At 47.0% G+C, this 12357-nt stretch overlaps 1 protein-coding gene across 1 annotated transcript; it reads right to left on the reverse strand.

Moving 5' to 3' along the window:
- Nucleotides 1-120: 120 nt before the first annotated feature.
- LOC123927920 (cytochrome c oxidase assembly protein COX20, mitochondrial) lies at nt 121-7904 on the reverse strand. Its single transcript, XM_045982872.1, has 4 exons — nt 7752-7904; nt 1239-1353; nt 1090-1153; nt 121-389 (listed from the first exon to the last, which is right to left on the reverse strand). The coding sequence occupies exons 1-4, from the start codon at nt 7791-7793 to the stop codon at nt 257-259; spliced, it is 354 nt and encodes a 117-aa protein (XP_045838828.1). The 5' UTR covers nt 7794-7904; the 3' UTR covers nt 121-256.
- Nucleotides 7905-12357: the final 4453 nt, after the last annotated feature.

Genomic DNA, 12357 nt, shown 5'->3' on the forward strand with positions numbered 1-12357 from the left:
TGTTTACACTGTTCTCTGCACCAAGTTCGGCAAGTCCAAAAGATGCTTTCCTGGCAGTAGAGCGAGGGCCAGAGCAAGTGTGTGCGCCTTCTACAAGTGTTTAAAAAAAAAAAAAAAAACTACCACACACACATCTTTTATTTTATGTGACTGCAAGTCGGCGGGACGTGCACGCGACGAGGGTGCTGGGCCGCCCTCCATGTGACTCGCACCGGCCCTGCAGCCGCCACCAGGTTTTCGATGCTTGAGATGCTGCTCAGCTGCCGCTCTTGCTTTGTTTTCTTTCAGGATCAAGGTGGGTGCTTTCGTAGAGAATCTGATTTTTAATTCCATCTCTGGCAATTCTTTCCTGGATTCTTAGCTTTGCGTAATTATACCTACAATGGAACCTTACAAGAAAAGAACACAACGGAGTCATTTTTAACAGAAAAGTTCCTCTAGAAACCATTTTGAGATTTGTAGTAACAAAATCTAAGATGTTGACAGGTGGTTGCCCCAAGACTGTATTACTGCAACCTTTCTAATTTGGAGGGCTCTTCTGGAGTGGCTCAGTGTCACTAACAAATGAGGTAGGTTTTACCTAAAGTGAGGCTTTTGTGACCTCATCTAGCCTAGTTTTCTGGTAGAATCTCCTCCAGTGGAACCATATATATACTACATACTCTTGGCTCTGGCTTATTTTGCTCAGAACACAGGAGAGCCATGTACGTGTTTGGTCAGTTGTGAGCACATTCTTAAAGGAGGCTTTTCAGATGCAATGTCATGAGCAGGAAATGAGAGCATCGGGGTAACCTGGAAGGTTGAGGCCTTCCCAGATTAGAAATTGTAACTTGGTACCGGTGGAATGTCACACATTCATCTGCTCATTTGACAGATGGTTTGTAGTGTACAATAGGTCTGCATATACATACTTGAAAGAGGCATCCCAGCAGTACCCTTTTGTAAGGCAAGTTTCCATTAAATTAAAAAACAGAACATTCCTCACTGAGTGGGTGGGAGTCCTCCAGTGACAGATTGCTTGGAAAGAGCATGTGCTTGAAATAGATCAATCATGATCCTGGATCTTCTTGAATTACTTGGTACACATACCAGCATCCTAAAGTCACCAAGATAAATCCTCCTACGCCAACATCACATGATCTTCTAATCCTACCTGTAAAAACCATAACCACCGTAATTAAATTCGACATTAGTCCATTTAGAAAATGTTCATCATACATTAAGAAAAAGATACTCACTAGTTAACAAAAAATGTCCAAGGCCAGCCACAACAGATCCTAATGAACCATACAATACCGAGTCCCGAGCACAGGGAATGTTCTCAACATCTAGAATTCCTAGGAGCTTAAAGGGCTAGGATAAAACAGAAGAGAACCTGGATTGAACAAGTAAATATTTTATTGGTTTGGCAAAGGTCAGAGTATGTGTTAGGTGATAACCATGAATCTTGGTTTACTGTCATTGGTCATCAGGCTTTTGGCCTATGATCTGAATTTTAAGTGGGAAATCTTGCGAATCTGACCAGAAAACCCCATAACAGCCGGGCAACATAAACCTAAACCAATTAAATTATGGTGTTAATATGAAATTTGCTAATTGGCTGGTCTGGGGGTAACAGCATATGCTATTTTATGAGGTCTTTAAACACCTATGAAATGATCTGGGAATCTGGCCATCCCTGAAATGAGCACCACAGTTCTTCCAATCTGGGGGACACAAAATGGGAAAAGAATTATTCTAACCAGGTTTGCTGATAAAAGTTTTAAATTCAAGAACTTCAGATTTATTGGTATTAAAAATGTCTGCAGTAGCTCTCCTCTCGTTTTACCTGTGGTAAGAAACTGCACTTGACTGTGTGTCTTTGTCGGTAGGACACGGCAACTACACTTAGGGGAGGGGAGGTGTGATGGGAAGAGCGGGAAATCCAGTTGAGTTTGGTCTCGGCTCTGCCGCTAACTGGGTCGTCTGTAGGATACATGTATTTTTTTAATCTCCGTGGCCCGCCCTCTGTAATGAAAGGCATTGGGCTACGTGATAAATTCCTTCAAGTGCTAAAACGAATGATTCTTATATTCTCTGCAGTTTTCATGGGACTTATGGACTTGATTTTCCTGATTTAAAAAAAAAAAGATCCTGCCAGCTTAACCGTCACACGTTTTCATGTGAATGTCAAATGGAACTCTTATTTCAGGGCTCTGGGAGGGAAGGACACATTTTTTTTTAAAGTCACATTTGTTTCATTGTGGCATTCCCATTGATAAGGACTTAGAAGACTTAGTGAGACTTACCTAAAACTTAATTTAGTACGAAGCAGGATTTTATGCTAAAATGGGAGGATTGTGTAGGGTAAGGGGACGCTTAGAAAGGAATGGAAAGGGAAAGGAACCGGAAAAGGCAAGTCAGGTTGCAGGCTGAATTATGGAGGACGTTCTTGATGTATATTCTCCTGTTTGCTTCTTTGGCTCAAACCGCTGCCAGAAAAGACCAAGTGTGATTCGGTTCATAATACAGCAAAAACTACATATTTTCTTGATTATTCCATTTTTTTTTAAAACTTTTCTCTCTGTCCCTCCCCGAACCCCACTCTGACACACAGCCCTAACATCGTTTGGTGGATACAGCAGGTGCTCAGTGTTGCAGACTTTAATTGTAAAAAGCTCTTGAATATAAATCTGAGAGGCTGGGGGATTTAATTCTGCTGCTTAGGTTATTTCGCTTCATTTAGGAAAAAAAACTCAGGACAAAATAATCCTGGCAGGCAGGAGGGTGTCGTGAGCCACTCTGCAAGCAGCCGGGCTCCATATTCCAGGCCAGGGCTAATGCCCACACCTTCGAAAGCGCTTGCTTTTCTAGAGGAAGGCCAAGGTGGTGATTAGTGCCCATTTTAGGTCTTAGAAGCTAGTAGACCAACACCACCTTCCACCACAGGGTTTGGGGGCGGGGGGGGGGGCGGTGTGGTTCTGAGAAGAAAAGGAACTATTGGGCAGGCTGCTGCTAGCTGTTTCGTGTGGATTCCCCATGGCAGAGCTCTAGCGTGACCCCAGGGTACCCCCGAATCTGCAGACAAAACATTTGTGGGGCACTTGGACAAAATGCTCTTAACCCCAGTTCTTCACAAAGTATAAAGTATGCTTGCCAAACACCGAGGGTGCTGCTCAAGTCAGGACAGCATCTTTCTCAGTCTCGAGGTTTTCATTATCCCTGCCTGCTCAGATGCTGACTCTGGTCTGGGAGGGGCCGTGGGGATCTGAGTTAGGAAAACTTAAGGAAGGATTTTTGTTTTTTCTTTCTCCCCTGTGAACCTATCAGACTGAGGAAACCACTTTTAGATACTGCTTAGAAAAATAGTTTTGGGTGCCTGGGTGGCTCAGTCGGCTAAGGCTCGCTATTTTTTGGCTGGGGTCATCTCAGGGTTGTGCGACGGAGCCCTGCGTCAGGGTCTGCGCTCGGCGTGGAGTCTGCTTGGCCCCCCACCCCTGCTCTCTCAAAATCTTTAAAGTGTTTTTAAAAGGTCTTCAAAAATAATCAGCATATTTTGGGGTGTCTGGGTGGCACAATGTTAAAAGCGCCTGACTCGTTTGAGCTCAGGTCATGATCTCAGGGTCCCCAGCTGGAGTCCCGTGTCTGGCTCTGTGCTGAATGCCAACTGCTTGAGATTCTCCCTCTGCCCCCTTCCCCCTGTGCGCGCTCTGTAATAAATGCATCTTTTTAAAAAATCTGCTTATTTAAAAAGATGCCTTAACAGAAATTACATCTGTTTTTAAAAATGGAAACTTTTAAAGCCCAACATGTGGCTCCAGGCCAAGGGTGCTGCCGCCAGACCTTCTCAGCATTTATCAGCCCCGCGCCCAGCAAAACTGGGGTTGCTCAGCATGGCCGAAGCTGGGAAACCAACGCTGGGGGGGCTGGTCTGATGAATGTCCTGATTTGGAGGTGGTGTGTGGGGGGGGGAGGTGCTGTTCCTGCTGGGACCCTTACATTCCTTGTTCTCAACATCTCATGTAGCCCGATCTCCAAAACCTGTAGTTTGTCACTTGACCATTTGATCATAAATGAAAAAACGAAGGCTCAGGGAGACGTTTTCCGAAAGTTACACGTCTTGTGGGGGGAGAGGGTGGATGGGACTACGTACATAACCGTTTCTCTGCAATTTGTATCAAAACTGGGTAGGAACGCAGACTGATTTAAGAGCATGATCTTCTCTTCACTAGTAGAGAATTCTTGGCCTCCTGGTAAAGTTTAGAGTTTAGACTACAGATGACTTAAAAGCAAATACAGGAAAACGAAGAACCAGTCTTAAGCACATACAATGCTTTTAGAAAGTACACCGAATTGTAAGACTCAAATTTGTAATAGAGGTTCAAACCATAAATCCCTTCTAAGTACTATTCATGATGTACAAGCGTTTCACATTTTTATTCCCTACGTAGTCTGCAGTCTTAAGGGTTAACTTTTGCTGTTAACAAACTTAAGCCTTAAACTAATGAAAGTTTAAACTCGTAGGCTAAAAATCTTTTTTTTTTTTTTTTTTTAGGTAAATGACACCAAGCATGGGGCTCGAACTCACGACCCAAAATCAAGAGTCCAACCCTCTGCCAACTGAGTCAGCCAGGCATCCCATTAAGTTTTAAAGCTTAGATTTAAAAAGGCAGATCTTCCAGCTCACCTTGATGGAACGAAAAGGTGCTTAAAAGATTTCTATGCTGGAATATCAATTTAATAATTTAAGGAAATATACTGAATTAGAGCCAGCCCATTTCCCACTGCCAAACATCTCTGCATCAGTGTTCAGAGTCTTTTCTCTTGCTGCATAGGGTGAACTGGCTCCCATTCTTCTTTTTTAAAAAGATTTTACTTGAAATAGAGCACGAGTCGGGGTGTGGGTGGGGGGGGGGAGAAGCAGACACCCCTCTGAGCAGAGAGCCGGAGGCAGGGTTCCATCCCAGGACCCTGGGATCATGACCTGAGTGGAAGGCAGAGGTTTAACGACTGAGCCCCCCAGGCGCCTATTTAAACCTGGTCCTAACTGCAGTTGATTCCACTTCAGAAGTTGCTTCTAGTCACCCCGTCCTCATCTGCACCATTATTTTTCCTCTCCAGTACAAACAAAAAACTCTCTTGACACTCCTTCCCTCCACAAGCCTCCTAAGCTACTGTCCCATTTCTCTGCAAAACTCGTTAACCTATGTATTAGAAATCTCTTCTCTGTTTACGTCCCTTCAAAGAGCATTTATTCCTACGCCACACCGCAGCAGCTCGGTCCAGACACCACACATGCCGGCACCCTTCCCATCAACGCATGGCACAGATAATCATTTGTTTTTGAAACATTTTCTTTACTTGGCTTCAAAGAGGACAAGGCTTCCTGGGTTTCCACCTCACTGGCCATTCCTAGCAGTTTGGCTTCTGTTCCCTCCTCTGACCTCTCAGTCTGAAGAGCTGCCCTGGCCCGCTCAGAAATGCAGGCTTTCAGTTAAATGCCATTTACACGACGATGCCTGCCAATTTGGTAAATCACATCTAACCTCTCCCAAGTGTTTTGCCTTCTGATTCATTGGTTTAGCAACACCTTTTGTATGTCAAAGAAGCACCTTGAACTTGGGATTTCCAATTAGAATTATTTTTCAGGCATCACTACTCACCCAATTTGCAGACCAAAACCCTAGGAGTCATTCTTGATTCCTTCATCAAACCCACGTTCAGTGCTCCTACCACGGTCTCTCACAGTATCTTAAAAGCTCTTGATTCCACTCAGATGACTGGATCATTGTCCTCTGAAAACCCTCCATGCCTTACAACTGCTGGGAAGGCCCTGCCAGACCTGACGCCCGCCCAAAACTAGCGCCCACCCTCCTTTCTCGTATCCTTGTCTTGTCTTCTAGTCTTCGTACACTGGCGCTCCTCTGACAAAACGAGACCCAGCGTGTGCTGCCTTTCTCCAGGATCTCTGCATGGTTGGCTCAGTAAATGAAATTGATTGCCTGTTTGATTCCTGCAGTAGAATGTGAGTTCCACAAGGAACATTTTGCCTGTTTTGATCGAGGCTGTATCTTTAGCTCCTAGTTTAGTGCCTAATACTCAGTAGATACATACACCACTTTTTTCAATGGGTTTATTAATAAATTTAAAATTTACCTACAGCACCTTCCTGGTAGGCATGTACCAAATTTCGTATTTTAAAGTTTCCTGGAGAGCAAACGATGGGAGCAGAGTTTTTGAGGGTTCTGTCAGCTTGATAACTGCAGGCTTCCTTTTCTGACATTACCCTGGGCTACTAATTCAGCCCTAGCTTATGTTATATAAATTTTATAATCTCCTTAGTGAGCTTTGATACTAGTATTTCATGAGCAATTTACAAGTCTTTCGTTTTTTTTCTTTAACCTCACCACACAAATCTGCTCAGTGCTCAGTTTTAGGGCTTGTCCCTATCCTTCATTTCACCAACCACAGTATTTTGTTTTACTAATGATGAACCAATTAGGTCATTATTATTATACTTTCCTTTTTTTTTTTTTTTTTGGCTTTTAATGGCTAAACCATACTTCTGACCCTTAAATGATGGCAGTTATCTCCTATCAAAGGCTATAACCAGACACAAGAGGGATAAAAGCCCCGTTTATATAGTTAGGGTGCCTCTTGAAATAAACCACTTTTAAATTAGGGCACACTTGGTTACATTAAGCATATTCCAAGTAGTATATGAGGCATGAAAAACAGAAAAGACACCAACAGCGTCAAAACTGACACACTATGTTTTGATATTGAATCTGGAGATAATGTATCCAATATTTGTTCATATTAACCATTTGATCTTGGCGAAATTTAAATGGAGAAGTCCCCAGAAAAGCAGTAACTTTGAATAAGTAGCAAAATTTTCCAAGCTGGAGAGAGCATATCCTGTAATTGTAGATTAGGAGCATTCTGGCACACAGCGGGTCTTGAGTCAATACTTGTGCATCACTGACCCACTGTTAACATTTTATAAGCTTACCACTGGAAAATGGCTTTTTTCCTATTTCCTGAACATCTATTATCTGTCCAGCACTGAGGTGGTAAATTGGGTTCCCTTAGGGAGCCCAAGGGGCAGACGACAGAAATCGGGGACTTGCTGGAATGACGCAGCCGAGTAAGGCGCCGGGGAGCGGGGTGGGGGGTGGAACAGGCGCATTTCAGTCTGCGCTGGGGAGTCATCCCCCCCCCCCCGAAGAAAGTGCCCTCCCTTCGTGGCCCACCGTCTCCAAAGCCTCTGGAAAGTAGACGAGACGGACACAGGCTGACAAGGGCTTGGTCAAAGTCTTTACCGTCCAGCCCAAGGAACTCGGGTTTTATCCCGGGAGCCACGGGCGGTGGCGACTGGATCTTACGCAGAGAGGTGGAATGGTGCGGTTTACAAGTCAGCGCACTGAAAAGGAAACCCCTCCGCTTGACATCCGCTCCTCCCGCTCTGCATCTAACCCAGGTTTTCACTGCTCGACAGCACTTCGGGGTCCCTCCGTGTTAAGTACACCTCATCAGCCGGTCCTCCGGGAGCTCGGAAACCACGCTTCCCCGGCACCAGCCCCCTCCAGCGCACAGCTCTCCCGCCCGGGGCTTCAAAGCCCTCCTCCCCCAGGCCCGGCGAGGGAGCTAAAGCGTGACGGGGTGGGGACGGGAACCGTCTGGAGCCCGCGACGCCGGAGAAACCAGGGACGGGGCCCCGGGTCGGGGTCTGCAGCCCGCCGCCCGCCCCGCGCGCCCCACCGCCCCGTTACCTTCCCCTTGGCGGGCTCGCCGGGGTCTGCCGCGGCGGCCATGGGCTCGGGCGGGTGCCGGCGGCCCCGCCCCGCCCGCGCCGCGAGCGGAAGCCCGGCCAGCCCCGCCCCCGCGCGCCGGCCGCCATTTTAGGGAACGTTTCTGCGTCTCTGCAGTGGCCGGGCCGCCGCTTGGCCAGAGGGGCCATCTCCTTTGTTCAAACTACGGGTGACGGCTTCTCCCCAGAGGACCCTCCGCAGCCCGGGAGGCCGGGGTCGAGAGAGGAGGACAGCTCGTTAACCACCCCTGCACCAGGATCCTCGGCGGGGCGGGGGCGGAACAGCGCCCTGGATTCTCGAGCCTGCGCTGCTTCCCGTCCCAACCCCCTCCTTCCGCCCCAACCGCCATTTCTACCCGTCGGCCGCGGGCTCGCGCCCGCGTGCCTGCACGCCGGGCGCGCGCGCGGGGCGAGGCCGGGCCGGGGCCGCGGCGGGGGGAGCGGGCGCGCCGCCGCCGCTTTGTCCTGCGCGCGGGCCCTGCGGCCGGGTCGGCGGCCCAGCCCGCCCCCAGCCCTGGCCCACCGGCCCGGAAGTTGCCCCGCGCTCGCTCGCGCCCCGCGTCCCCTGCGTGTCCTTTGTCCTTCCGGCCCCAGGCCGAGCCGTGGGTGCCGCCGGCGGATCTCCAGCGCCGGCAGCTGTGTAGCCCCGAGCGCCTGCCCCTTGCACTTCATGGTCCCGCGCCCGCACCGCCGTCTCCCCTTTTCGCTCCATGACTTAACGGCTTTAAAATAGCGCCGCCCCCCTCGCCCGAAGGAGACCGGGGACAAAATGGAGGGCGCGCTCGGGGGCGGACGTGCGTCAAGGCGTCCGGGCCCCAGCGCGGGGCTAGAAGGCCCTTGCGGACCGGGGCTCCGGGGCAGAACAGGCCGGGCGGCGGCCCTGCCGGTGCCTTCTGTCCGCGCCCTGGTGAGGGCCCGGCGGTGGGCGCACGCCTCCCGCCCTCTGCACCTTGTGCCGCGCGGCCCGCCTTTGTGCCCTTCCCGGGGCGCGTCCGGGCACGCGTCCACGCGGCAAGCGCGCCGGCCATGTGGCAGTGCCGGTCGCCCCGTTCCGGCTCGCGACCTCGCCTTCGCCTAACGCCTTTCTGCGGTGCGGGTGGCTGACGGTCCGCCGAGGGCGGGAGGAGCTCCGGGGAGCTCGGACAGTTCCTGCACTGCTGCGGGCCTGCCGGCTCGCGGAGGGAAGGCCCCCACCCCTGCGATCCTGCTCCGGGGGTTCTCCCCGGGACTGCCGGGCCACGGTGCTTTGAGCTCTTGGTCTGGAAGGTTCCACCCAGGAGAGGAGAGAGGAGTTCTTGTGAAGCAGTTCCTAATTACCTCTTAAAGGAAGGAGAACTGGAAAAGGACCAGGTGAACACCCAGAGCATCCTGTTGTATTTCTTACGGGGACTTCGAAGATTGTAAAGCTCTGTTTGGGAGAACTGTAAACTCCTTCTTCGAAAAGTATTTTTATATGTTTTTTTATATTAAAAGTTTTGTTTTCACAAAAATTGCTTGCATGTTTGTTTTTCAGTTTACAGAGAGTGTTTGGGAGGTAAAACCCGTCTTCCGCTCTCACCCTTCCCCCCTCCCCTAAGGTAAACTCACCAGTTTTGATGTGTCTGTTTCCGAACTCTTCCTTTTTCTCCTTTTGTTTTTTCTTTATTAAAACAACGCTGGGATTTAGGATAAAAAGTGGAAGTCTCTCCATGCCACACGTGCCCCTCTCCGTGCGGCTCCCTGTGTATGTATCTTTGCTTTCAATACTTTCTATCATTGTAAAAGCCACTGTTGGCAATTTTTTTCACGCAAGTAGGTATAGATTTTCTCATTCATTTTAAAGGCCGTTCATCAGATCTTCATCTAACCGCATCTTCCTTCTGATTGACATACAGAAAACACTAATCTTCCCCCCCCCCAAAAATAGAAAAAAGAAAAACTAAAGGAGCCTTTTTATGCTTATATCTTTGTGCGCCTGTTCGAATATTTCTGTAGGATGGATTTCTGGAAGTGGCCTGATCCGAAGAGGGATGCTCATTAGAAAGTTGAATGGGTACTGCTAAATGGTCCTCCAAAAATACTACCAATTTACATTCCCAGTGACAACGTATGAGAGTGCCTGTTTCCTCAAACTTTTTAACACCGCATGTTAGGTTTTAAAATTTCTGCAGATCTGATGGGTGAAAAGTGGGGTCTTACTGCCTTAAACTTACCTGATTACTACTATGGGTGAGCATGCTTTCAAATGTTGATTGGTAATTCTTTTTCCAAGAATTTGTGTAACAGTTTTGTGCGTTAAAATTTTTGGTTGTGTATATGATTTCCTTATTAGTTGATCGCAGCTCTTTATGGTTTTGACTTTTAACTCATGTTATTTCTAGTTCACTTATTTGTTAATTTAGTTTATGGAGACTTAATGTTAACAATGGAGTCTAGGAGCGCCTGGGTGGCTCAGTGGGTTAAATCCTCTGACTTTGGCTCAGGTCATGATCCCAGGGTCCTGGGATCAAGCCCCAAATTGGAGCCTGCTTCCTCCTCTCTCTCTGCCTGCCTCTCGGCCTACTTGTAATCTCTGTCAAATAAATAAATGAAAAAATCTTTAAAAAGTAAAAAATGGAGTCTAATCAATTTTTAATGACTTTTCATCTTGTGCCTTGCTTGTAAGCCTTGACTCCCATAATTTATTTACTTATTTTAGTATTATTATTATTTAAATGTTTTATTTATTTGACAGAGAGAGAGTGAATACAAGCAGGGGGAGTGGGAGAGAGAAGCAGGCTTTCTGCTGAGCAGGGAGCCCAACGCAGGGCTTGATCCCAGGACACTGGGATCCTGACCCCAGCCAAAGGCAAATGTCCGGTGACTAAGCCACACAGGTGTGCCCTGACTCCCATAATTTAAAAATGCTCTCATAATTTTGAAAATGATCCTCATATGCTCCCTTTCTCATTAATAATTTTAATCATTTACGTCTTATTTCTTAAAAGATCAACTTTTGGCATTATTGACCAAGGTTTTTATTTTATCTTTTTTCTAGCTTTTAGAATTGACTCCTTAGTTCATTTATTCTCCATCTCCATAACCAAGAAAGATGTTATAAAATTTCCTCTGAGAATCATTTTATCCCATGTTATGTCATAGATTTTGACAGGCAATGTTCCTATTACCTTTTTTTTTCTTAAATTTTTAATAGTTTGAGCTTTTATTCCAGAGTAATTAAGTGTGGATATGGTTTTGGAATTAATTTTTAGTTTTTTTATTTTGTTTTACACTGTGGCACTTGTATTTCTACTTTTTGCAATTTATTGATTTGTGTATGTTACCTAGCAGATCATTTTGTACATGTTCCATAAACTTGAAATTTGAAAAGTGCACCTGCATCGGGCTCTCTGCTCAGCAGAGAGCCTGCTTCCCCCTCTCTCTGCCTGCCTCTCTGCCTACTTGTGATCTCTGTCAAATATATAAATAAAATCTTTAAAAAAAACAACTGTGTGTTCTCTGTATTAGCATTAAGTTAAGGTTATTAATTATAATAGCATAGTTGATTTTAAATATATGTATATAGAAACTATTAATAGTATAAAATTAAGCTTATTATCATTCAACCATCTTTTTGTATGGTAAGGGTTTCTGCATTGCCAGCAACAGACTCTGACTCTAATCAGCTTAAACAAGAAATGTACTGGGAAGATGTCACGAAATTCACTGAACTGATAAAAAGTTGAAGAGCCAGCTCTAGGAAAGGACAGCATCTGGGACAGCTATGGGGGTCCCAGAAGCAAGCAAGACATAGAGTGAAGTGACTCTTTAGGATAACAGTGGCAGCAAGGAATCATCATGATACAAGGGGCCAAGATGCTGGACCTGTTCAGCCTTCCTCTCGCCATGGGGCTTCCTTCATCAACCGCGCTGCTGTGAGACTTCCTGTTTCTTTGGCTGTGGACATAGTACCCTGAATGAGGTGGTGCTTCAGCATAGTGGGTGGAGTGAGCCTGGAAAAACTCTTCTCTCCCTGTTCCTTCCATCTTGGTGGCTATAAACCCGCTGGCTCACTGCCCAGAGTCTGTGCTTTCATTTTCTCAACTGAGAGAGAGCATCGTCTATCAGTAATCCCATCCTAGAGAGCTACGGTCGGTGGTCGGCAGCACGATGGGGGGAGGGAAAGGGCAATATCATTTTAGGGGTTTGGCAGGGCTGTACGGGCAAAACTCACCTTTTGAGGTTCTCTCTCAGGCTTGTGGGGGGTTATTTTTAATTTGGGTGTGCTGGGTTTAATAATCAATCTGATCGCAGTTCCTCTGGATCATCAGGAAATTCCTACAGTCCTGGTCTGCTGCTTGTGCATTCTCCTGTCTCTCCAGCAAGGTATTCCGTTCATCTTCCTATTTCTTTCATCATTTCAATAGGTTTCAGAGAAAGGAGTGGTAAAAAGTTGTTTTGTCAGACCTCTATAACCAGAAGTCTGAATTTTCCTCCTCGTCTTTCCTATTTGTGTGTGTATGCGTGTGTGTGTGTATGTGTGCATATGGGCACATGAACGTGTTTAAGCCGAATGGATTCGGAAGGGCAGCTGTTTTCTGCCACACTTC

Source organism: Meles meles, chromosome 17 (genome assembly GCF_922984935.1).
Source record: "Meles meles chromosome 17, mMelMel3.1 paternal haplotype, whole genome shotgun sequence".
Lineage (NCBI taxonomy): Eukaryota > Metazoa > Chordata > Mammalia > Carnivora > Mustelidae > Meles > Meles meles.